At 38.6% G+C, this 27,778-nt stretch overlaps 1 protein-coding gene and 1 non-coding gene across 2 annotated transcripts; both read left to right on the top strand.

Annotated features, from left to right (window-relative positions):
• The first annotated feature begins 636 nt into the window (after nt 1-636).
• On the top strand, nt 637-27,018 carry LOC118585917 (calcium-activated chloride channel regulator 3A-1-like). Its single transcript, XM_036190914.1, has 14 exons — nt 637-795; nt 2,067-2,207; nt 3,958-4,105; nt 4,442-4,550; nt 6,814-6,991; nt 13,279-13,506; nt 15,741-15,965; nt 18,062-18,239; nt 19,112-19,212; nt 20,573-20,797; nt 21,145-21,415; nt 24,632-24,799; nt 25,286-25,516; nt 26,678-27,018. The coding sequence occupies exons 1-14, from the start codon at nt 637-639 to the stop codon at nt 27,016-27,018; spliced, it is 2,703 nt and encodes a 900-aa protein (XP_036046807.1).
• On the top strand, nt 23,380-23,485 carry LOC118586513. The gene has a single exon (XR_004945381.1). It is a non-coding gene; the product is annotated as a U6 spliceosomal RNA (small nuclear RNA).
• Nucleotides 27,019-27,778: the final 760 nt, after the last annotated feature.

Here is a 27,778-nt window from a genome sequence, read left to right as displayed (position 1 = left end):
ATACTGGACCATGGTCTTTGATCAATCCTTCCAGATGGAGGTGACCATTTTTAACCCAGAGACTTGGTCATGTTTCAGTTGGTGGTGTGGGTTTTTCCAAAAACAAAATGTAGAACCTTTCAAAAAAAATTACAATGACTCAGGGAAGCTGAAAAAAACACTAAAATGCTCCAGATAACATGGAAAGTTATTACAGGAAAGGCTGCAGCAAGCCTGGGCTGGCAAAGTGAAATATTGTCAACAGTTGGAGATAGGAACATGAAAGCCATGGCTTCCCTCCCAGTAGCCGGTTTTTCTAGTAGTCTTTGGCAGGTTCAGGGACTCATCATCCCCACTTAAGCACTGGAAGACTTACAGTTGTACAAAATAAGCTCATGAGAACAGAACTTAACTCACAAAATTTTATAGCAGTTCCACACTGTCTACTCTCTTAGAAACTACAATAAATGTATTCACCACAATACCCATGTCACTTAACAACTAAGTCTTTAAATTGGATAAGGAAGGTCACCAAGAGATATCAGCATTTCTCTCTACCAAATACATGTAAATATTCTGGTCTTGATCCAAATTCCTGAGTGAAGCAGACACATAAAAACCCTCCTTTCATAGCTACCTCACTTAGCATGTACAAACATGGTGCCAGGTCTAAAGGTCCTTCTGTTCCTCAGCCTGCATCTCTTGCAGGAGGCAAAAAGCTCCATGGTCCATCTAAACAACAATGGATATGAGGGTGTGGTCATTGCAATTAATCCCAGTGTGCCAGAAGATGAAAGACTCATCCAAAGCATAAAGGTAAGAAGGGTTTCATTATCTGAGTATTAACATGTCAATAATTCTTTTTACCTAGGTATTTAAACACACAGAAAGAGAAAGAGAGTGAGTTATACCCTCTCAAAACTGCTTTGATTGCATTTATTATGTCTGCAGTATAATCTACAAGTCAAGATGCTTAACTTTGTATTTTTATTATACATTAAAACTACTGTTCAAGCTCTTAATAAGTTATTAACTAAATTTAAGGTAATAGACTTTAGAGCAAATGGAGAAATGTTCTCGCATTTTATCTTAATAATGTTGCTTTTACAAAACCTATACAGCAAATGTACACTTAAACTCTAGCAGTTTATTGTTTGACACATTTCTCCAGTTGCTCTCACATGCTCAACTTTGGAAAACCTAAAATTCTAATCTATCTTACCTTAAGGAAAACTTTAGACATGTTTGAAGTTGATTTATTTCTAATTGCATTTATATAATAAAACCATTTGTGTAATGTGTACTTTGTTCTTAGATCCTCTCAAAATCTCCATATGGTTAGCATCACAGGGTTTTATTCCTCTATAAATGGATTGGTTTGTTAGATCATAGCAAGTAGCAAGCTGAAAAAAAAAGTCTTATTTATCTTTATTATTAGCACTTGGGCAATGTTAGAATGACTCAGTAAGCTATATGTACAGATGTATATGTAGAAATGTATTCATATATGTAACAATGATAATTTAAGATGAGGTCATGAATTTGCTAAGGAGAGTGGAGGTTACAGGAAGAGTTGGAGGGGGTAATAAGGAGGGGAGTTATGTAGATTCATATTTGTATATGAAGCTTTCAAAAACTATGTTTTTATAGTCTAGTCTTTTATGTATACAATCCACTTAGGTGATAACTACAAATAAAACAAAAACAATTCTAATTAACATCAAATACAAATGTCACCAGACCTTAATCTCCCAGTTTGTTTAAACAACCCAATTTTAAGAAAACTGCTTAAATAAACAACTTGCCTTCAGACTTCTGAGCATCATCACTTTCATAGTTCATTCCCATCCCCACCCCAACCGCCAGCTGGAGGGGTGGGCAAGTGAAAATCAGAGTTTACTTTGGGCATGTGGAAATGAGTTTATAGACTGGAGAGATTCAGTAAAGTGGATCCCATTTCTCCAGTTACCCTGTGCAGACATGTTTGAGGGAGAGGCGCCCTCATTTGTTTCTTCTGGTTTGGGTACAGATGTTCATGCTCATTTTGTTTTGAATTTCTTACCACAATGCACTTTTAATTTCATCAGGAAATGGTAACTCAAGCCTCTACTTACCTGTTCGAAGCCAGCAAAGGAAGATTTTATTTCAGGGATGTGAGCATTTTAGTCCCAATGACCTGGAAGTCAAAATCTGAGTACTTAATGCCAAAACGAGAATCATATGACAAAGTAAGTGTCACATCCAGCCCCTAAATTGTTTCTTGTGCCTTTTCCAAGTGAATACTTAGAAAGTTTGATAATTATTAATCATTAAGTGAGTAATTAGTAATATAACTTTTCTTTTGTTGTTTGTGTATGTGTGTATACATTTGTGTGAACTATGTTTGTATACATGTCCACAACTTTGTGCATATGTATGTGTGGACATACACCTGCGTGTGTGTGTGTGTGTGTGTGTGTGTGTGTGTGTGTGTGTGTGTGTGTGTGTGTAGTGTGCATGCTATATGTGTGCATATGTGTGTGTGTGTAGTGTGTAATGTGTAGTGTATGTGTGTGTGTTGTGTGTGTATATATATGTGTACCCTAATACACTTGCCTGAGATTCAGAGAACAGAGCAAGCCACTAGATTAGATTTAGAGGTCAGGCAGTGGTGGCACACACCCTTAATCCCAGTACTGGGAAGCACACACGCCTTAAATCCCAGGAAGTGACATGGACAGGCAGAGAAAGGTATGTAAGGCATGAGGAGATAAGAAAAAGGCAGTTCAGCTAAGATTCAGTGAGGACTCAGAGGCTTTCAGCCTGAGAAAAGAAGACCGGCTGAAGGTTGGCGAGGTGAGGTTGGCTATTGTTTGTTTTGTTTCTCTGATATCTGGCTCTGGGTTTCTTATTAAAAGACCATCTAAAAATCTAACCACAGTATGTAGGGTGTATGTGTGTATGTGTACATGCTCATGTAGGAGTCAGAGGTTAATATTTGATGTCTTCCTCTATTTGCTTTTGACCTTTAATTTTTTGGAGACAGGGTGTGTTACTGAATCTGAGAGTCATCAATTTGGCTAGACTGACTGGAGAACAATCTCTAGTGGTCTGCCTGTCTCTACCACCTCACTACTGGGGTTACAGACATGGGTTACAATACCTAGCTTTTAAGTGGGTGTTGGGACTTAACTCTGGTCCTTCTTCATAAACAGAAAGCACTTAACCCACTGAAGTAGCTGTAATTTTGCTGTGTCCTGCCTGGCCTGAAGTCAGGACAAAACTTTCCCACTTGCCTCCCCCAAGTAACTTCCCACACACAGAGGTTTATATTAATTAAAACTGCTCAGCCATTAGCTCAGGCTAACTACTGACTAGCTCTTACACTTAAACTCAGCCCATTCCTGTTCATCTATATGTCACCACATGTTCCTTGGCTTTACCTGTGTGCCATTACATGCTGCTCCTGGATGGTGGGCTGGCGTCTCCTGACTCAACCTTGCTCTTCCCAGCTCTGCCTCTTCCAAAAAAGTGAGCAACTTCCTGTCTTCCCACACCTTTATTGCCTTGTAGTTCTGCCCTCTCATTGGCTCTTAGCTCAGCTACCTCACTTCCTTGTCACAGCCTGTCTGTACAGACCCCCCAGGTCTCTCTGGTTGGTACTGGGATTAAAGGTGTATGTCACCATGCTTGGTTATTCCCTGGTGTGTCCTTGAACACCAGAGACCTTACCTGCTAAGTGATCAGATTAAGGGCGTGTGCTGTCCCTGCCTGACTTGAGTTAATGGCTTGTTATTTCCTCTGATCTCCAGGCAAACTTTATTTATTAATATACAAATAAAATATCACCAAATTTCAACACAAATAAAATATCACCACACACTGAGCCCTCTATTCGGCCCCAACTTTTATCAGTTTAGATGAAACAGTTCTTTTTTGTAAAATCTCTTGTTTCTTATGCCCTTGTAATCTGATTGCATTTGTTCTTCTGCATTTAAGGCAGATGTCATAGTTGCTGACCCTAATCTGAAATTTGGAGATGATCCCTACACACTTCAATATGGACAATGTGGAGACAGAGGACAGTACATACATTTTACTCCAAACTTCCTACTGACTGATAATTTGCCTACGTATGGACCCCGAGGTAAAAATACATATTTTATACTTCTTATTTTCACTGGGGAAAAGCAAAGCATCACTATTAATGTGGATTTTGAGGACTTTAAGAAAAGTAAACATTAAGTAATACCTTTGTTTGAAAATATGATAGTTACATTCCACATATTTGTGCATTCAAACTTAAAAGTAATGGGTCACATGTCGTAACTAGCATATTTGAATTTTTTGAGCTATTAAAAAGTATAAATTTCTAAAGTTTGTAACAATTTCAATCTTGCAATGAACAAATGACTGAAAATAAAGGGAAACTGTGTTCAAATATTATAACTTCAGCTTTATAGATGACAATTTTCTCTTTCAGGCAGAGTCTTTGTTCATGAGTGGGCCCATCTCCGGTGGGGAGTATTTGATGAGTTTAACACAGATCGGCCCTTCTACATGTCCGGAAAGAACACTCTTGAAGCAACAAGGTATCACAGTATGAACTAAACTGATTCTACATCTTCTTGCCTATGGCATCAGCTCTCTGTACTGGACAGCTCAAGTGGGCAGGTGTTCAGAGAGCTCACCACAATATTCAGGTGCACCATTATGTGTTAATACATATCCAACTAATCTTTGTGTCCCATTCTTGAGAAGGAGATAGTCAGGTACTGGGACCTATTTCAATACTCACTGGAATTTTACAAACATTATTTATTGGTAGCAGGAAATGAACTAGGTAAATCCACAGACATTAACAAATTGCAACTCAAGCCTATATACATTTTCAGTATCATTTTACACTTTCATTTCTTCACATATATTTTACACTAATTCTGCATAGAAAGAAGACATGTGACATGTTTCTTCCTCTTCCTCTAACGTCTCTTATGGCCCGCGTCTATCTCGACTCTATGCACACTTTGAATTTCAAAATTTTTAGGGTCCAGCTGCTTCACTGAAACCAATTAAGTTGCTATAGGGCTTTGTGATTAATATATTTTACTTCTAAATTACTGAAAATTCATATTTCTCGTGGGGATGAATGAGTAAGTAGTTTTTTTTTTAAGAAATGAAATTCTGGGGTAAATGTAACCAAACTCTGTGTATAAACTTGTAAAGTGTTTAAGCCTTCAAACTGAAAGTAACAAACAGAACACTGAAAAAGTACTGAGAAACGCAGAAACGGAGGTCAGGAGCCAGTCAGTCTCTGGAAGAACGTCTCTGAGATGAAGTGGCATTCTCGAAAACACTTGCCCCATTCCTTTCTGTGGAGCTGCCTGGAGCAGCACACAGGCTGGGCTGTCCCAGCGCTCTCTCCTTCCCCACATTCCCACCACAAAACTATCTCAGGATCTTTCTGCCCCTCTCATTGGAGGTTTGATGGAGAAGGCTGGGAAAAGCTCCCAGGCAGCACGTGGGCCTCTCACACTTCTATCAGCCAGCCCTGACTGTCCGGGAGAAGTTTTTCTCTCAGGAGATTTTAAGATCCTTGAGCACTGTGTCCTTTTTTCAGTCTCCTAGTACTGAGCCTGCAACAAAGTCAAAACTAAACAAAGAATTATCAAATAATAAGTGCTTTATAAACTATGGAATAATCAGTGAGTCTCCTTATGACCAATCATGAAAAGAGGTGTATCACTGAGCTCCTAACAGCATACCAGAAACCGAGTGCCATCTTACATGAGTTCAGCTTTGGGGCTGAACTTACATAAGATAATATCTTCCAAGATCTCCTTTATCCTTGAAATAAAATTAATCTATGGAAGTGAACTAATATCACAAAGTTTAAAATGGGAAGAAATTCTTCCTATAAATGGAAGCTCTCTAGAATCCTTTTTTCCTGTTCTGCTGCCTCTGGCCACACCCTGCCAGGGACTTGACAATTACCTTTATCATGAGTCCAAATGGTTTGAATTCATCACTTGTGCTTCCTACTCAGTGCAGCTCAAGATGTAAAGTGAAGAATACAATAAAATCAAAGAATTTTAACCATAAAGTTGACTCACCTCACTCCACCAAAAATAGTTCTTCTGTAAATCTTAGTTCATTTAATTTTCACAGTATTACTGTAATATAGGAATTACTATCTTTTTTAACTCGATGTAACCAAGGCAATAGACTTATTGATCACATTAGTTAGCAATGAATGCTTAAGGAATATGAACTAAAAGTGCGGCTCTCAGCAGGGAATCTGGCTCAGACTAGGAAGTACTTGCTTTACAAGCATGAGAAACTAACAATGATCCCCAGAATTCACACAAAAATGCTAGCATGGTGATGCATGTCTATAATCCCAGCACTGGGGAGGGAGAGAAAGGAGGATGCCTGGGGCTTGCTGGCTGGTGAATCTAGCCTGACTGGCAAGTTCCAGGCCAAGGAGAGACTCTGCCTCAAAGGAGGTGAATGGTAATGACTGAGAATACACAAACATTTAAAAATAACAATAAAGGCTGAAAAATGCTGACTCCATTGAAATCCATGGTAAGGCTGGGTTAAGCCCTGTATCTACTCTTGTCAAAATGGAGTTTGTGGTATGTGATGACCAATAACAGTTGCCACTGACAGATTTTGGGGGTGTTGCTTTGTCTAGGTTTGACCTTTAGCACTGAAAAATTGAGGAATTAAAAACAAAAAAACAAAAAACATGGGGGCTGAGGCATTCACAATGTGGCAGAGGGCTGGCCTGGCATACACAAGCCCCGAGTGCAACACCCAGAACCACCACAGTAATCTATTTCTTCTTCCTAGATGCTCCACTGGCATTGATGGCTCAAATGTGGTCAAGGAATGTCAGAGGGGCAGCTGCACAACAAGGCCATGTCGACGTGACTCAAGGACAGGACTGTATGAAGCCAAGTGTGCATTTATCCCAAACAAACATCAGACTGCCCCGGACTCCATAATGTTCATGCAAAATCTCAATTCTGTAAGTGCTTCCTATTTATTTTCTGGGGGAAAAAGGAATCCTTGGAGGGAAATTAACTATGGAAACTGGCTTTCTCCTGATGGTATGTGTACAAACAGAGTGAAAGGAAATTACTCTTAGGTTTGATTCCAGGCCATTTTCTCCAGGCCATGTCATGATGTGTCTGCTCTTTCTTACTAACTTGTGTCTCAGGTTCATATGGAGCAGGGTACCCTTCTCAATGGAACCCATGATACCATCATAGAGTACCTCCTCGTTTGTCTGTTGATCTTGTATCTAGAGTAACAACGTTGTTTTTACTTCTTCCCTGGATGTTATTCATGTTACTCTTCTAATCTAAAATAGAGCTTTCAACATTCTAAGATTTCCATTTTCTTCTCACTAAAGCTTACCAAACAATTATAAACATTGATATTATAAAATATGTACAGTATTGTCTCCACAGAATAGATATAATAACAAAAAGTTCACTGAGCTACTGTTGGCCCTAAAATACCTTTAAACATATAGTCTGATGAGTAATAGGAGGTGTTTGGGAATCAGATGGTCTCAGTACAGAAACTCATTCTTCATTTTCAAGCTGTGATTGAGGGAAAATTGATAAATCAGAGATGTATTTCTCTTATGTATTTTTAAGATTTATTTTTAATTGTGTGGTGTGTGTGTGTGTGTGTATGTGTGTGTGTGTGTGTGTATCTGTGTGTATGTTCACATGGTGTGTGTGATTGCTGGAGCCTGCAGGGGGCATAGTCATCCAGTGGCCTGGTGATGGAGTCACAGACAGCTAGTTGTTAGCTACCACATGGGTGCTGGGAACTGAACCCAAGTCCTCTGCAAGCACAGTACGTGCTCTTTATGCTGAGCCATCTCTTCAGCTCCTTGTTCTCTCATCCTTAATTGGAAACTAAAATATACAATCTGCATTGCTATGTTGTTGGTTTATAAGGGCTAATATAAGCAACATGCTAACAGTGCTTGACACAAAGTAGACACAAAATAAACAGATTTTAAATTACAAAATGTATAATGTTGTTGGAAAATAACTACATAGCTTTTTCTCAGGATTAGCCCATCTTTCTCTTTCCTAGCTTTTAACTGATAAAAAATAACTAATTTCAATAGACATATAATAATTTTTTAGGATAAAGTATGATATCCCAATAGATGTATACAGTGTGTAATAATCATGTAGAACTAATTGTCACGTTTATCACCTCAAACACATACTAAATGGAATGCAAATGTTCGATATCCTCATATCTATTTATTTTGAAACTCAGAATTATGCTAACTGTAATCAGCCACTGTGTCCACTGTCACCCTTAGAACACTAGTACTCATTCCTGCTCTCTAAGTGAAATTTTATACCCATTAACCAACCCCTTTCATCTCCCTTTCCACCCCACTGCACAGCGGCAGTGAACTCATGTTGGATTCTATTTCTGTTAGATCAATATAGTTTGATCAATAGTAGAATATTTTAAGGTGTGCTACTTTTGTGTATGTTGCATTTGTTTAACTCTGTGAAGCTGAGTTACTGTGCCTGTCTAAAACACCTGGTGGTCTAATAAAGGACTGGCTAATAGCGAAGCAGGAGAAAGGATAGATGGGGCTGGCAAGCAGAGAGAATATACAGAAAGAGAAAATCTGGGAGAAGAAGATTGAAGATCGAGCAGCCAGAGAGAAGGAGGGGGACTCCAGGGGCCAGCTACCCAGCTACACAACAAGCCACAGAGGAAGAGTAAGATTTGCAGAAGTTAGAGAAAAGGAAAAGCCCTGAGGTAAAAGGTAGTCAGGATAATTTAAGTTAAGGAAAGCTGGCTAGAAACTAAGCCAAGCTAAGGCTGGGCATTCATAATTAAGAATAAGCCTCTGTGTGTGATTTATTTGGGAGCTGGGTGGTGGGCCATCCCCCACAAAGAGTAAAAAACAACCAACAACAGATCAACTTTTCTTAGACTCAACATATGAGTAAAATATTTGACTTCCTATGCCTAGCTTATGTCAGTCAGCACAATGTCCCCAAGGTTCATGAATGGTGGAACAAATAATAGTACTTCATTCATTTTATGATATAATATTCCATTATGGATACATATATGTATATATATATAAAACATTTTATTAATCTAGTCATCCATTGATGGACACTTACATTGACTATATTTCTATATTTTGACTAGCACAGCCAACATGGGCATACAACTACATAGGAGTAACATACTGATTTTCCTAAATTGATTTTTATATATACACAGTTGTAAGATTTTGGGGGTTTTCTAGTATTTCTATTTTAGTTTTTGGAGGAACTTCTATAATTTGCCCTAAAAATGGCTGAATTGATTGATAAGCCTCACCAGAGTGCAAGCTGATCTTTCCACTATTCTCTTCAACATTTATTTTTTGTGTCTTTTATTATAACCACCTAACAAAAAGGGAGATGGCTATCATTTGTACTTCTTGACAACAGTGTTGAAGTTTTTCACATATCTATCATTCATTTGTATGTCTTTTCTTCAGAATATCTATTTGTATCATCTGCTGGTTTTCCACCAGATTATTTGTGGACTTTGCTGCTCAGCTATTCCCTCAGATAACATAAATTCTGTGCATTAACCTCTTGTTATATGGCTAGTTTACATATGTTTTCTACTACCAGGAAGACTGTGTATTTACTGTTATTTATTTGCTGTTAAAAGTTTCTATATAGGTTGGGGATTTAGCTCAGTGGTAGAGCGCTCGCCTAGCAAATGCATGACCCTGAGTTCGATCCTCAGCTAAAAAAAAAAAAAAAAAAAAAGTTTCTATATGGGTAAAAATATATTTTAAAACATGAAACTAATGAAAGTATTCAAAACAACTAATAAAAATAATATATCTCCAAACTGCAAGATCAGTTCATTAAAAGCAGCAAATGGCTAGCAACAAATATTTATAAGGCAAAGGTTTATAAAGATCTATAGGTTCTAATGAAATTTAAAATTCTTATGGAGCCTAGGGAATGATGAAAATCCAAGTAGAAATACTGATTGGAAATTTTCTTTTAAAATTTGTTCTGTGTGAACATGTGTTTTGCCCAAATGGATCTCTCTATCATACTTGTGAAGAGGCCTTGGACCTGTAGTTACAGATAGTTATGAATCATTATGTGGGTGCTGGGAATTAAACCCAGGTCCTCTGCAAGAGCAGCCAATATTTTTAACTACCAAGCCATTTCCCCTGGCTCCTCTTACTTCTCCATACATTTCCCAAATTTAAGTGGATGTACCTCACGACTGAGGAACTTCTCAGCTGAAGCTGGAACAACAAAATTATTCAATATCCAAACAGACAAGAAATCATGTGACTCAAGAGGATGTTCAGAACATACACCACCAAGGCACATGACTATCAGGAGGTATGGTAGTTTGAATGTAACTGGCCCATAAGCGCATGGAGAGTAGCACTATTAGGAGGTGTGGCTTTGGTGGAGTAGGTTGGAGGAAGTGTGTCACCATGGAGATGGGCTCTGAGGTCTCACATATTCTTAAGCCATGCCCGTGTGCCAGATCACTTCCTGTTGCCTTCAGATCAAGATTGTAGAACCCTCAGCTCCTTCTCCAGCACCATGTCTGCCTGCATGCCACCATGTCCCACCATGATGATAGTGGACTAAACCTCTATAACTGTAAGCCAGCCCTAATTAAATGCTTTCTTTCCTGTATAAGAGTTGCTGTGGTCATGGTGTCTCTTCATAGCTAGGAACCCTAACTATGACAAGAGGTGACTCCTGCTGCCTACTAGGGACATAAATAGTAAGGGAATACCTACATGCCTGAAATATACAGGGAAGCTAATTACACAAGACATAGTTTGGAGGCAAATATTGCATGTTAGACATGTATCCTATCTAAAATAACAATAACTTCTAATTATCATAACACAGATTAAATATACTATATACAAGAGCATAAACTCAGACCCAGGAGACAAATTATATATATCAACTATATTGAATAGCCTATCATCTCTTTCCTTCAAACTTCATTCTTTCTATCTCAAGCCCAGCACTGTGATTGAAGCTAGAAATCAAGAAATAACCAGAAGATGAACTGTTCTTGAAATTTTCAGTTTAATGAGAAAGACAGAAATACCAAGGGAAAATTTTAATACAAAGTAGGAAGAGATATAGAGCTAATGCCATTGTTTCTGAAAGCCAGACAATGGATTCTCTCTGTGGCCACTCCACCCTGAAGGTAACCAGTCTCCCAGGACTGGGGAAGCAAAGCATGGATGGGCCTGCTTAGTACTTGCATTGGAAGCAAGGACTTCCCAAGGGATGTTTTTAAACTAGGATTTGAAGAGGTAAATATAAACTACCACAGCAGGAAGATGAAAAGAATTATATGCAAAAAAACAAACCTGAAAAAAATCAGTGTATGTGCAGCACAGGTGCCACGCGGCTGCCCGAGCTGGGCACTGCCCATAGTCAGCAAAGGCTTTAATGTTCACCAGAACATTGCAGGCAGACAGCGCTAAGAAAGTAAAGGGAGGAATTTGTCTTCTCTAATTTTCTAAATACCACTGGGGTGAATGGACACTCTGGGGAAATTACTACCATTCTAGGGTCAAGAAGTTCTGTGATAGAAGTGAAGGATCCAGGCTGAACACAAGTGGGGAATGGGGTGAGACAAGAGACAGGTACCCACAAAGCTTGACTCAATGGCAATGGGAATGGTAGGAGGAAGCAGCACCTGGTGTGACAAGCATCTCCTCCTACCTGGAAGTGCTTTGAAGCACTGTTTTGTTTGCATCCATATTTTCCTCCTATCCAATATTACCCCGTTTGGGAGATTTGAATCCAAGCCATTTCAGAAACAAAGCACACTCTTACAATGTAAATCTGAGATAGTTAAATGTAACAAGCTATGTAGCTTGAGTTTTCCTGGTCCTGCCTGGCCCACAGTCAGGACAAATCTCTCTCACCCGCCAGTCCCACAGCTGCTCAGACCCAACCAAGTAAACACACAGAGACTTACATTTCTTATAAACTGTATGGCCGTGGCAGGCTTCTTGCTAACTGTTCTTTTATCTTAAATTAACCTATTTCTATAAATGTATAAGTTGCCACATGGCTCGTGGCTTACCAGTATCTTACATCATGCTTTTCCTCATGGCGACTGGCACCGTCTCTCTGATTCAGCCTTCCACTTCCCAGAATTCTCCTCTCTACTTGTTCTGCCTATACTTCCTGCCTGGCTATTGGCCAATCAGTGTTTTACTTATTAACCAATCAGAGCAACACATTTAGCATACAGAACATCCCACAGCACTGCCCCTTAATATCCCACAGCAAAGCTAGTTCTGACTCTGCGCTTAGATCTGCAGACATGGTGTTGGATGGGAGAACTAAAATAACAAAATGACTGTTGAAATCCGCTTTCAAGAGATTATTGTAAAATGTTCCCTTCCTGGACACTGTGCCAATTTATGTTGACACTTCTTTCTCCAGGTTTTGAAAACCTGGAGGCTTTCAAAGTTTATAGTAATAAAAACCCCCACTGGCAGAGTGATTCGATTCGATACTCGGAGAAAGAAGTATGTTTCCTAATTTTCTCCCTGAACTTTTATTAATTTTTCTGGTATACTGTTTTTATGTATCAGAATTCATAAGCACTGATAATGAGAGAGGTTGTTAGTAGCTGTCCTCAAGTATCTGGGCACAGAAACTTGTACATTTCTACTGTACCATTTTTGGGGACTGTTAGAAATTAGCACGAGCCTTACACAACTCTTTCTTCTTAAACTTAATTCAAGATGTGAGATTCTCAAAACTCTAGAAGAGAAAGCTGGAAGCTAATTCAAGGAGCTGTGTGAGCTGCCATCATGCTTCACCTATGCGATTCGACTGTGCCGAAAGAACCTCCCTGGAGCGTGTGCTGTCCATCAGTTCCGCCTGGCTCCCACTCGGGGCTCGTAAAAGGGATGGCAAAACACGATTACAAAGTGACTTTTTTTTTTCTTTTTTGGTTTTTCGAGACAAATTTTCCCTGTGTAGTTTTAAAGTCTGTCCTGGATCTTGCTCTGTAGACCAGGCAGGCCTCGAACTCACAAAGATCCGCCTGGTTTTGCCTCCGGAGTACTAGGATTAAAGGTGTGGGCCACCACCTGACCACAAAGTGACTCTTGTCGTGAGACAAATCATGTTCAGGATGCACATGGTAGCTAACTTCATATTTGGAAAAGAAAGTGATTCCTTACAAATTTTTACAATATTGTGTTTGAATTGTTTGGGTTTTTTTTTTCAGGTGGTTGAATTTTGCACAGAAAAAACGCACAACAGAGAAGCCCCAAACCTACAAAACAAAATGTGCAATTACAGAAGCACGTGGGACGTAATCAAGAAGTCTGCTGATTTTCAGAATTCCTCTCCCATGATAGGTACAGAAGCCCCGCCCCGACCTGCATTTTCACTGCTGAAGTCCAAACAGCGGGTAGTCTGCCTGGTGCTAGATAAATCTGGAAGCATGAAAAACGTAAGACACTTTTTACTGGATTTCTTAAATTAAGTATTTAAGTTAAATATAGAACTATAATTTATTCTTAGGTTTAGTTCTAGTAAAACAATATATTCATGTTCAAATATATAGAGATATTAATGTTCAAATAAATATCTGCCCAATGATTTTATCTAAATAAGTATCTAGACTAAGTTTAAAAAAACAAATTATTGTTTATTGTTCATTAGATTATTGGTCATTTTTACTCCTTAACTGTCAGTTCTTCCTAGAAAAAATACAACCAAAGGAAAAATCTACAGTTTCATCATTCAATGTACCATTCCAGTTTTATTTTTACTACTCTATTTGATTTTCCTCTACAAAACTGTTACATTTTAGATATTTTGTAATCTAACTTTTATGGCATATATCAAAAGCACTCCTCATAAAAATGGTTTCATAAAAAAAAATTGTGTGTGGGCTGTGTGTGTGTGTTTGTGTGTGTTGCTGGGAAATGAACCCAGGGCCTTTTACATGCTAGGCAAGCATTTGGACACTAAATAATTTGGGTTTTTTTTCTTTGTTTTTGAGACACAGTCATGCTGGGAGCCATAGGTGGCCTGCTGTTGGCTGTGTCACCTGGACAAGTCTTAATCTTGTGTCATTCAATCTGCCTCAGGCTCCCAGGTGCTTGGACTGCAAGCATGTAGGCCCATTTCCATGATGTAAATTGTAAAATATTTTTGTCATGATTTCATAACGTATGTTATATATTTTGAACATATTCACCCCCACCACCCTGTCTTGTCCCTTCTCTCTCCATCTTGACAAATATCCCTACCACTTTGATGAGTGTTATAGTAATAACTCACTGAATATAGAAAACATGGGTAATTTATCAGTGGCTACCTGTGAGGAAATACGAACCCCTTCCCCAGCAGCCCCCATAGCTCCTCGTGAGCCCGTCCCCATCCATTCTGAAATGTTGATGGACATGATCTTGTCACCACAGCTGCTGTGATCTCATGAGTGCGATGGCCACATCATGTCCAGAGGACAGCCATTCACAGCTCCAGCTCTTAAATTCTTCCCACCTCCCCTTTTCCATGTTTTCTGGACTTGGGGGAAGGCAGAATACAGAGGTCCCATTTAGGGGTGATCACTCACTCAAAATTCCCTTATTTTCAGCACTTTGACCAGTTCTGAGTCTCCGGATTAACCACTTCCCACGGCAAAAGGAGCTTCTGTGAGTGATGAAGAAGCTAAGATTCTGCAGGCAGCACTAATCCATGGCTAGAAACATGTTTAGAAGGCAACTATTTTACTGATTTATTATTTATACTATTGCTAACACGTACACTTGGGAAAACCGGTAATAGGTTCCCCACTACAGCCTGTGATCACCCCAGCCTTGCACTCCTGACCATTTTTGCAGTATGAAGCACAAATCTCTCTTGTGGACAGGGCCTCATATCTGACCAGAAGGCAGTTGATTACACCCATAACAGTCACTTGACTATTACACCAGTAGACACACTGTTTGGCAGGTGGGCACTGTAGCACTCAGGGTCCACCACTGAATAAGATTATTGACTTTTTTTTTATTTCCAGGGACCTATATACACTTTCTGGCAAAATGAAAGGTATACAACAGAGAAGATGCTTCTTACCTCTCTCCAGTTTAATTTCTCTGTGTCCTACAAATAATGTGTGTTGTCTAGTTCGGGGCAGGGACAACCAAAATCAATGATAATGACCTCTCTTGTTTGGGGAGCCTTTAAAAACACCTTGGTCAGCAACTCATAAGGAGGACTCCCACACTTGTTACTGGAGTTTTTAATAACCTAGGCTGTCTGGGAGCAGCAATATCCCATCAAGAGCACAAACATAATTTTTAATGATTATATTATATGAACAATGTTCCATAATCTATTCAAATAATTCTTTATTAGTGGGCATTTTAGAGATATTCATTGTGCTACTTTTTAAAAATACATTCCAATAAGCACCTTCTTATCACTTTAAAAATCATTTCCTCAGCTGAAACTTCCAAATTGGTAACTGTTATTAAACGGCATAGACTTTAAAGGCTTTCACAGCCATAACAACTGATGTGTAAACATTTTAAACTTTTTAAAAATGTGAGAGTTAAAATGTTTTTAAAGTCCATTAACTATTCCCATGTTCTATGGCCCACAGATGACTTCGTCTTTCATTAATCTGTCAAGATTTAGACACTCCGAAATTGTTCATTCACCCTTTTCTTACAGGAAGACCGTCTTATTCAAATGAATCAAGCCGCAGAACTTTATTTAACTCAAATTGTTGAAAAGAAATCTTTGGTTGGATTAGTCACATTTGACGAGCATGCCAAAATCCAAAATTATCTAATGGAAATAACTAATAGCAGTGACTACCCAAAGATCACTGCAAATCTCCCACGACAAGCTTCGGGTGGAACTTCAATTTGCCGTGGAATTAAAGCAGGATTTCAGGTAATCTTTTAAATTTAATACAACTTGCCATTTACTTACTGCTTTCCATCCTGTTCATTTAGCTTTGAACACAGGTCATGAACTCAGAGTTCTAGCATTTAATAACATTCTGATCTGGATGAGACAAAGCATTTCTGGAAGGAAAAAAAAAAGTAACTTCACCAACTATTAATTACAGCCACAGCCTCTCAGCATCCAGTTGTTCCATTGATAAAATCTTGAGATGCCGAGTGGCACTGGAGAGTGGATGAGGTGAAATCTCTTTGGGCAAACAATCATCAAAACCTCACTGAGGAGCTACACATTTCTCTGGACTCTCACACTTGAGTTTCTATGCATGGACTATAATGCCATGGGCAGAGAGAAGCCAGTGACAACTTGATAGTAATGGACCAAAGTCATTAACACCCTAATTTAAATTTCATTTAAAAATCCAAGAGAGGTAGCTCCACATGCAATCTGCAATGAGCGCAGGTGGATATAAAATGCAATCATGATTGTAACTTAAAAATGCGGAGTTCCTTTTGACCAGTGTGCTCAGAGGTTGTGATGTTCATCTAGTCTTCTTCCCTGTCAGGCTCCACACTATTGTACTGATGCTTGTGTCTTGAGTCACTGAAACAGAAGGCTGTTTCCTCCGCTTGGAAGCCATCACTGCTGCTCTGTGCAGACCATTAGTTCACGTCTCTCTTAACTTCCTTTGTGGCTCCCATTTGTCAAAAAAAGAGATTGGCTTTAAAAACCTGCGATGCTCACTCTACTGTGAATTATCTAAAAGATCTTGGGAATGTAACTCAATATTGAAAATCTGTTTCCTGAACCCAGATGATATGGGTAGTAATGTTGTTTAGCTCATTTAAATGTGGCAAATATGAAAGATAAGTAAATGTTTACACAAGTGTTGCTATTATGAAAATAATTATCATATGTCTACTCGGTTTTAAAATATGAGTACTATATATTAGAAACATTCTTAAATGATTGTATCAATCGGTGTATGTTTTTCTTAGTAAATTTCATTATATCTTATATTTTGGTCACAAAGTTTATTGCTGAACAGATGATGGCAAATTACATTCAGTATTATAAACATCTTTTACTTAATAAAATCTTATAAATACGTAGGTGTACCACTTTCAGAATCATTTAAAAGTAGCTATGTGTTGACTGTATACTACATTACTGTCCATACTAAATGCTTTAGATGCATGATCTTACATCCATATCATTTTAGGAGTTGGGTAATATTGCCATGACCATTCTGCACAAAAAGAATCTTAACTTTAGAATAATAAAATCTATCTCAAGATCATAAAACAATTGCCAAGTCTAGGATTCAAAATCCGATTTCTAGAGTCTATAAACTTGATCATGACACTAACAATCTATAAAGTGTGGTGTGTGTGTGTGTGTGTGTGTGTGTGTGTGTGTGTGTGTGTGTGTGTGGTGTGTTTGGGCAAGTCTCAGGAAAGACTGAATATGATAATTCATGTTTGAAAAATAGAATTTATTCTCAAGGTACCTAAAACCAAGGTATCTAACACCACCTAGACTCTTAACTAATACTAACTAATACTCTTGGTAGGAGAAGTCAGAAAATTATGAAAACCAATTATAATGGAAAATTTATTAACTTCTTCCTTCATGATAAGCCAAAGTTGTTTAGTTTTGTTTTGGGAAAGTCATAAAATTTTTAGAGGTAACTAAATTAAAATTTAGTAGTAACTAATTAAAAAGTCACATAACAAATAATTCAATCTTGCTCACCCAACTTTGGTCCTGATTTTGCAAATGCCATTCATTCTGAAGCCTTCTACAACTGTCTGGGAATCTCGTGTCTTCATCAAGTATTCAGTGGAGTGAGAACATCAGCCTATATTTATTTATTAAGTAGTTACTATATACCAGCAACTGTCATAGACTTGTTCTACCTCAATTGAGTAGCCAAAATGTGTATATCTAGAGGATTAAAAGTACTGAGAAGTCTAATGCTCTACTCATTTCCATGTATCAACTCTGAAAGAGAATGTAAAAAATATGTGTGTTCTTAAATGTATTCTGAAGTAATACTGTAATTAACACATTGCTTTTCACAGGCAATTACTTCCAGTGACCAGAGGACTTCTGGTTCTGAGATCATATTGCTGACAGATGGGGAAGATGGCCAGATAAGTTCATGCTTTGAGGAGGTCAAAAGCAGTGGTGCCATCATCCACACCATTGCTCTGGGGCCTTCTGCTGCCCAAGAACTAGAGAGCCTGTCAACCATGACAGGTATGACTTTGGAGAAGGGTTTGGACAGATGTTCCTAAACTGGGTAGCTGTTTCCCTGTCATAACCTACCCCAGCACTCATAATTCCCTGTCTGGGTTACTTTGGGCATCTCCCAGTTGGCCTTTGTGGCATTTATTAGTTTAGTTACTATGCACAGATTGGTGTGTTTCTGGCAGTCACTAGTCTAATTCTTACCCTTTGGGATCTATTCTTTCCTAACTCTTCATACCCAAGAAATCTCTGGTTCACTTATCAAGTATTTTCTGCATATTGCCTATGTTTACTCTGTTACAAACTGTCATCCTCTAATTGTCTAGGTGTGTTTTGACCCAACTAAGAAATAAGCATCTGGTTCTTAGGAGCAACCTTAAGACTCACCTTTTATAAAACCAATGGGTACTTAAGCCAATTTGACTAACTCATTTATATTTGATGATTAGCTCATATAAAAAATGAAATTTGCCTTATTCTTACATTTTCCATTTATTTTTCTCTTACCTATTTTGAATACAGTTTTGGTTAATATAAGTCTATAGTAACTTCAGAGAGGCGCTCAACATCCATGAGATTCTTAGAAAGTTTTGCTTTATAGCATGTTAGTTCATACGAGCCGATGGGACAGCTCAGTGAGTAAAGGTGTTTACCTCCAAACTCCGAGTCCAACCCCTGGAGCAACATGGTGGAAGAAGTAACTCCAACAAGCTGTCCTCTGACTTCCGTGTATGCATGCAAAAATGCACAGACACGATGTACACGCACACACACTAAAACAAATGTAATTTTTAATTTAATAATAAAAAGGAAATGTGAAGTGGATTTTAAAGTTGTCACTGAAAGGACATTTGATTTTCCCATTTAAAACTCCCCTTTAGGAGGGCTTCGCTTTTATGCCAACAAAGACGTAACTGGCCTTATGGATGCTTTCAGTGGGATTTCATCTAGAAGTGGCAGGATCTCTGAGAAGGCTCTGCAGGTCAGCACTTTGTAAAAATACTTTCGTTGCAATAAATTCCTATTATACTACTATTACATGTTCTCTCTCTGATAAATCATTTTTGCCATAAAAATATTTCCATTGTAAAATATACCATTAGTGAATTTTCTTTTATATGACATAAACCTTTTATCTTGTATTCTTCTATTTTTAGGTGTGTGTGTGTGTGTGTGTGTGTGTGTGTGTGTGTGTGTGTGTGTGAAGTGGAAAGCTGTTAACAATTCCCCATCTTAAAGTTAATTTTTGTCTTTCTTGACCTTCAAGTTAAGTTCTTTCCTCTTTCTCCACTTCTTCACATAATGACTTCTTAACTCATTAAGTACCTGCTGTTTTCATTCATTCTTGAACCATTTTCTATTCATCTCACTAAACAGAAACTTCTCTATGGTTACTCAAATACAAGGCCAAAATATTTGCTCAATTCCAAAATACCATTCAGTCCCACAGTAAAGATTTAGACATGAATCTTTCAGGTAAGGAGTATGTGCCTGCGTGCGTGCGTGCGTGCATGCGTGCATGCGTGCGTGCGTGCCTGCGTGCGTGCGTGCGTGCGTGTAGGTGTGTGTGTGTGCTCCAGAATCTGTGGAGAAAGACACTCACTAGATCTGGATATGATAGTGGATGCTTGTAATGCCAGTACCCAAGAGGCTGAGGAAGGAGGATCACAAGATCATGATCAGTGTGGGCTACATAGTGTGTGTGTGTGTCTGTGGAATATTTGTTTAAGCCTGCAAAGATGTGTTACATTTCTTCATGCTGCATTTGTGCTAATTAAATAAAATTAAACTAGGCTCAGCGAGGTGGGGTTAGCAACTGGTTGACAGGAAATAGCAGGGAGGAGCTTACTGTGGGGCTTTTAGTTGGGGTGTTGTGGAAGGGAATGACTTCCAGGACGCCAGCAAAGACTGAAGGTTAGCCAGTTGCTATTCTAATTCTCTGAGCTCACAGGTCTTCACCCCAGCCTTTGAATCTCAAGTTTTATTAGAACAATAGATTTAGTTAGAACTACCTTTAGAGGCAGCAGCAGAGACATTGTCTGGTGTGACAGAATTCCCCCCAAGCTACAGCATTATCGGCCAGACCATATGTTTAAAGTACAACCACTGTGAGGAAGGTAAAATAACGTGTGTGTGTGTGTGTGTGTGTGTGTGTGTGTGTGTGTGTGTGTGTGAGAGAGAGAGAGAGAGAGACGGGGGGGGGGATTTGGAAAATATTCTTTGTCATTGTAATTGAACCTTAAATATGGATTTTAAATTACCATGAACTACCTAAATATTAAACTTCCATTACTGAAAATAACAAATGGGTTTTATGTGTTTGCTTTTTATTTCTGTAACAGTTGGAGAGCAGAACCTTGAATATTGCAGGGAGGAAACAGGTAACTGGCACAGTGCCTGTGGATAGTACCATTGGCAATGACACTTTCTTTGTTGTCACCTGGACAGTACGAAAGCCAGAAATTACTCTCCAAGATCCAAAAGGAAAAAAATACACAACCTCAGATTTCAAAGATAATGAATTAAATATGCAGTCTGCTCGACTTCAAATACCAGGCGTCGCAGAAGTAAGTCTTTTCACTGTGTTTCACTAATCCATCCTGTGTTAAGAAATAAAGACATGTTACATTGTTGGCACTAAAACAATGACAGTATGTTTCATTAAAAATTAAGTAGAATAGCTGTCCATCCAAATCTATATTACCCATTCTCTTTTGACAATCATATTTAAAGTCATTAATTAGGTTAAGGAATGTAAGTCTTTACTTTTAATAGGACACTTGCTTAGCATTCATGAAGTCTGGGTTGCATCGCCAGTACCCCAAGTTGTTTTATTTTGTTTACATTTCCAAATAATCGTACATCCCAAGTAGCAGGAAAATATTAGCAAAGCTCTTAAAGAAAACTTTTTCAGACAGGGACTTGGACCTACAGCCTCTTCAATAAGGATGCCAAACCTCAGTCGCTAGCGGTGATAGTGACCACTCGAGCAAGAAGTCCTACGACGCCCCCAGTAATCGCAACTGCTCACATGAGTCAAAACACAGCACAGTACACTAGCCCGATGATTGTTTATGCACGAGTCAGCCAAGGGTTTCTGCCTGTTCTGGGAGCCAATGTCACAGCCACTATAGAAGCCGAAGATGGACATCAAGTCACCCTGGAGCTCTGGGACAATGGGGCAGGTAATGGGAACCTGTGTTGACACCATGGAATCTCAATTCTCCTATAGGATTTTATAACTATAACTTGGAGTCAATATTTTTTAATACATTTACAAATCTATTTGAGTAATGATGTCTTTAAAACATTTTACTTGATTATCTTGACAAAACAAGCCTAGACATTTATTTTGGTTAAAGTCTATTATCAATTTCATGCTTCCTGTAGCTAGAATTTTTCTCTCTGGGTCCTGCCAAGCCCTGGCAGTCCTGTAGCCCACTTATAAAATAAACATACAGACACTTGTATTATTTAAACTGCTCGGCCATTAGCTCAGGCCTACCATTGTCTAGCTCTTACTCTTATACTCAGCCCACTTCTGTTCATCTATATGTTGCCATGTGTTCCATGGCTTTACCTGCTGCCTTTACATCATGCTCCCTGGACAGCAGGCTGGCATCTCTTCCTCCCTGCCTTCCTGTTCTCTCAATTCTCTCTGCTAGTCCCGCCTATACTTCCTGCCTGGCTACTGGCCAATCAGTGATTTATTTATCAATCAATCATCCACAGCAGCTTCCCATGGAAATTAAAGTACAGTTTTTCCATTTTCACCAGTGTTAGTGCTTTGCATATGCTTTACCCGTCTAGTGATGGTCTTTGTTTCGGTAGCTTCCTTCTTAATATCAAACATGCTTGTAGGCTTTCCACACAAACATATTCCATACTTTAACTATATTCATCCTTCTCTACCTTCTCTCTCTCTTGCTTCCCCCACTAGTGGCCTCCATTATTGTGGTCTCACATCTACTTTCAGATATGTATATAATTTTATTTATCTGTATAAAAGCCAGTATCTACAAATTAGAGAAAATACATAGTCTTGTCTGCATCATCTCATTTATGTTGCTCAATGTGGCAATCTCAACTTTGTATCCATTTTCCTGCAGATGATATTTCATTCTTCTCTCTGATGTGTAGCACTCTGTTGCATATGTGTACCACCTCCATTCACATTTGGATAGCCACCTGGACTGATTCTGGAGCTTGGCTATTATGAACAGTGCTGCAATGAACACAGACATTCAAGTGAGGTTCTCTGGATAGATCATACAGTCATTCAATTCTCAGTTTTTTGAGGAACCTTCATACTGATTTCCATAGGAACTCAACTAATTTACAACTCCAAATGTGCTGTATAAGAATTTTCTCTGCTACACACACACACACACACACACACACACACACACACACACATGTTTTGCCAACATTTTTATTGTGTTTTCTTAATAATAAACATTCTGACTGGGATGAAATGAGAAAGGAAAAAATGGAGCTGGGTGGTGGTGGTGCACGCCTTTAATCCCAGCACTCAGGAGGCAGAGGTGGACGGATCTCTGTGAGTTTGAGGCCAGCTTGGGCTACAGAGTGAGTTCCAGGAAAGGTGCAAAGCTACACAAAGAAACTCTGTCTCAAGAGCGAGAGAGGGGAGAGAGAGAGAGAGAGAGAGAGAGAGAGAGAGAGAGAGAGAGAGAATGGAATCTCGAAGTATTTTTAATTTGCATTTACCTTCTGACTAAGAATCCTGGACACTCTTCATATGGTCAATGATCTTTCTCAATGAAGGTTGGTACTTCATCTTTGAAAACTGTTCACTTCATCAACCTATTTGTTATCTATTTTGGTAGGTTTTTTTTTTTTTTTGGTTATTTATACTTTCTAGATCTTTATCCTGTCAGATCTATAGCTACCAAAGATTTTTTTTCCATATGGCAGGCTTCCTTTGGTTGTTTACTATACAGAATTTTTTAACTTTCATGTGCCATTTGTCCATTCTTGGTTTTATTACCAAGTTATTGGTATCCTTCACAGAAAATCCTTTTCCCTATGCCTATATTCTGAAGTGTTCTCCTCCAACAGGTTTAGAGTTTCAGATCTTGCACTAAGGTGTTTGATCTACTCAGAATTGATTTCATACAAGATGAAAGCTGTGCTTGCTTCAGCAGCACAGATACTAAAATTGGAACGATACAGAGAAGATTAGCATGGCCCTGCACAAGGATGACACGCAAATTTGTGAAGCGTTCCATATTTTTGGAGAGATGGCTCAGAGGTTAAGAGCACTGTCTGCTCTTCCAGAAGTCCTGAGTTCAATTCCCAGCAACCACATGGTGGCTCACAACCATCTGTAATGAGATCTGGTGCCCTCTTCTGTATATATAATAATAATTTTTAAAAAGTTGAAAGCTAATGTTCCAGTTTCATTCTTCTAGATGTACCTGTCCAATTTCCCAGTACTCTTTGTTGAAGAGGCTATCTTTCTTCAATGTGTATGTTTGGCATCTTTGTCAAAATCACATGGTTTCAGCGTGTGGGTTTAGCGCTAGGTCCTCTGTTCTATGCCACTGGTCTGCACATGTGCTCTTGGCAGTCCTGTGCTGCTCCATTACTGTGGTCCTGTAGCATGACTCACCAGACATGGTGGTATCACCAGCCTTGCTCATTTTACTTTGGATTGATGTGGCTATCCATGGTCTTCTGTGTTTCCATGTGGACTGTATAATTGCTTTTTTTCTATTACTGTAAAGAATGTCATTGGACTTTTTATTATAATTGCATCATTCTGTAGATTGCTTTTGGCTATGTGGCCATTTTCAAAGTATTAATTCTGCTAATGTGTAAGTATGGAAGGGCTTTCCAACTTGTAGTGTCTTTTTTCAATTTCCTTCTTCAGTGTTTTAAATTTTTCATCAAAGAAGTCTTTCACTTCCTTGATTAAAGTTATTCCTGAGTATTTTTTTAGAGGTATTATATATAGCATTGTTTTCCTGCTTTCATTCTCTGTATGTTCATTATTGGTGTATGGGGAAGCTACTGGCTTTTCAGCCAGTAATAATTATACTTCATTGGTCATAATATACTGTCATTGCACAAAAGTTGGAAACTGATTTTTCACATTGGTTTTATATCCTGCTACTTTGCTAAATGTCTTTGTCGGTTCTAAGAGTTTTATGGACAAATTTCTATTGTGAAATATAAGTGCTAATGTTAATTGAATGCCTACTATAAATTATACTTTCTAAAACAACAGAGTTAGTACATAGTCACGCCAAGCTTTAAACAAAAATACTAGGATTTAAACTGTCCTATACTCTCTGATAAACTCATATCACCAATGCTTGTAAAGTGTCAATTTTCATTTTAACTTACTGCATGACTAATTATTGTGTTTCATTATCAAGGTGCTGACACTGTTAAAAATGATGGCATCTACACAAGATATTTTACAGATTATCATGGAAATGGTAGATACAGCTTAAAAGTACATGTCCAGGCAAGAAAAAACACAGCCAGACTAAGTTTAAGACAACAGAGCAAGTCTTTATATATACCTGGTTATGTTGAAGATGGTGAGTAGCATTAAAAAGAATGTATTGGCTACATTAGCTAAATTACATACAACAAATGCTGAAAGGGATAATATATGTGGAAAACCCAAGTATATAATTACGCTATCATCTTTGGGATTCAAAATCACATTCATGTCAGTGGACCCAGCATAAACCATGCTTCTACATATTTTGTTAACATTTCCCTCAGTTTGTTTCATTTACAAAATACATTTCCCAAAGTCATCAACAAGCCTTGTGCTAAATGCTAGGTCTAGGGAGCTGAGTGGCTCCTTGTTGTCGAAGAACTCATGCAATAGCAGTAGGTTAAAATAGGCGAAAAGTTAGTTTTAACATAGCATATTTCAAAACGATATATAAATAAGCTTTTCTCTCACTTTTCAATGTCTATAGTCAGCCTACATGAACCGTGAACAGCTTTAAGATCAGCATGAGATAAAGAACAGACAATATGAGGGATACAATATCTGTGGCTGTTTTTTACAGGTAAAATTATCCTGAACCCACCTAGACCTGAAACCCAAGAAGCCCCTGTGGAAGACTTCAGCAGGCTAGCCTCTGGAGGGTCCTTTAATGTGTCTGGAGCGCCTCCTGGTGGTGGCCACGCTCCTCCTGTGTTCTCACCCAGTAGAGTCACAGATCTGGAAGCCGAATTTAACGGACATCATCTTCACCTTACATGGACCGCCCCTGGCAAGGTCCTCGACAAAGGAAGAGGTAAGCTGGAGGCTGAGTTTTAAAGTATTCAGAATGAGTCATGTGTAAGAAATTAAGTCATTACATTTTTGTATAAACATTTACAACACTTGTTGCCAGGAAACGATCCCAGGAGTTCTTTGTTCAACTGAGTCTATAAGGGGAACATACTTACAAAAGAGATAAGTATTATATGCATAAATGTTTTTTTAATTAAAAAAAGGTATTCTGAATGAAATAACATTTGAATTCTTCCCTGAAATTTCTCCAATGTCTCATTTATAAATAATATTTATAGAGTGTCTACTATAGGCCATTATTAATTTATTTTAAATGTAAAAACTGAACTTCAAGAAAGTTAGAATTAGCCAAAGTTATTCCTGCATTTTTATCCTAAGATTATAAAATCAATCTTTAAGATTGTGCCCCTCCCCCCATCTCCTTTAGAGATGGTTCAGCAGACAAGAGCATGGTTGTTTATCCGGAGGACACAGCGCCACTTCCCAGCACCCACAAGGAGGTCCCAACCATCTGTCACTTCAGCCCCAGGGGACTCTCTTCTGTCCTCCTTCACAACAGATATGCACACAGACATACATGCATGAAAAACACCCATACACAAAATAAAATACTAAAAATAAATTTTTAAAAAAGAATAGTGAAGAGGAGGAAAATCCAGATGCAGGTCGAAGCCGCACTAGGTCCTGAGCACATCAGTGTAATTAGTGCTCATCCGGCTGCCATGCCTTTGACTCATCCTCATCTGTTCTCTTGTCTCTCGCTGAGTGCCCCACCCCCACCCCATTACTCCTTCTTTCAACTTAATAAAAAGTCACAGAAGATACTCACGGTCTTTACTGCACATGAACATTATGCGTTCCTTGTTCTAACTTAAAACTGAGTTCAGTTCTTTCTACGCCCTTCTAAAAAGAAACCTGGACTCTGGGTGGAGGGCTGGTATTAACGATACTGAATTATCTTTTCTGTGATTTTTGTAACTGGACATTTTTAAAATAACTGTCCATATACCTGTCTTTAAGACAAGCTAGCCAGATACAAACTGTACCTGGGCTCTCCATCACTAAAGCTCGGCATGCACGTCTGGTAACTCCTACATAGGCATAGTGCAGAGCAGAGAAACATCCTCACAACTCTAATGAACACATGTCTCTTTTTTTCCAGCGCATAGATATGTCATCAAAATGAGTCAGCATTCTCGGGATCTTCAAAATTTTAACAACACTACTTTAGTGAATACCTCTAGTCTGATACCTAAAGAGGCTGGCTCAAAAGAAAACTTTGAATTCAAACCAGAAATTTTGGAAGTAGGAAATAGCACCATGTTCTACATTGTGATTCAGGCCATCAATGATGCTGGTCTCATTTCAGCAGTCTCCAACATTGCCCAGGCTGTGAAGTTTATTCCGCCAGAACACGATATTTCTGCACTAGGCCCTAATATTTCTGTAATCTGTCTGATAATTTGGGGGTTAACTGTGATTTCTAACCATATTTTAAACTAGAAAATACACTAGAACTAAAATCTACTCTTGTATATACTTGCTAAGAGCTTCTTTAGAATGAGTTTACTAGGCCCTCTGCATGGCCAGACAGTTGTGTAGCTTGATCCGCTTGAGTGGGGGCGGGAGGAGGAGGGGGGTTGGTGGTAGAATCAGAATCCATGCCTGGTTCATGAACCGGCGTTTTGGAGCCCACTACCTATAATGCAGCCCTGAGGCAGGGGGAAGGGCTTGGACATGCTGCTACTGGATGTGCCTCTGAACGGGAGGCCTTGTCTTCCTGTGTTGCGGGGAGTAAGGATGAGTAGGGAAGGGAAGGCTGGGGGGTGGGGAGGGAAGGAGGGATCTTTGATTGGTGTGTAAAATGAATGAAATCTTTTTCTTAATAAAAAAAAGAATGAGTTTACTAAACCCACTGTCTGCTAGTCAACAATTGTAATATAGAAATTCATATTTGAAGTTGAAAATTTCCTTGAGTTAACTCACATCAATTATTTTGCTATATATAAATCAAGATTAACATGGCCTCAATTGTTAATTGTTCCATTGATTTCAGAAACAAGATATGCATTCTATTTTCATGGTGTGATTCAAATTCGCTTTGTATATTAACAAAATGAAAATTCATACAAGCCACTTGAAAGGATTTGTGCATAGATAAAAGCAAACAATTTCACAGTTGAATTGTATGTAACATGACTGATGAAGAATACTTCCTGTTTACACAACTGAAGTCAAAAGGACTAAGGGAGCAGTTTGTAAA

This window comes from Onychomys torridus, chromosome 6 (genome assembly GCF_903995425.1).
Source record: "Onychomys torridus chromosome 6, mOncTor1.1, whole genome shotgun sequence".
In the NCBI taxonomy this organism is placed as follows: Eukaryota; Metazoa; Chordata; class Mammalia; order Rodentia; family Cricetidae; genus Onychomys; species Onychomys torridus.
This window is presented reverse-complemented; position numbering and strand designations above follow the sequence as displayed.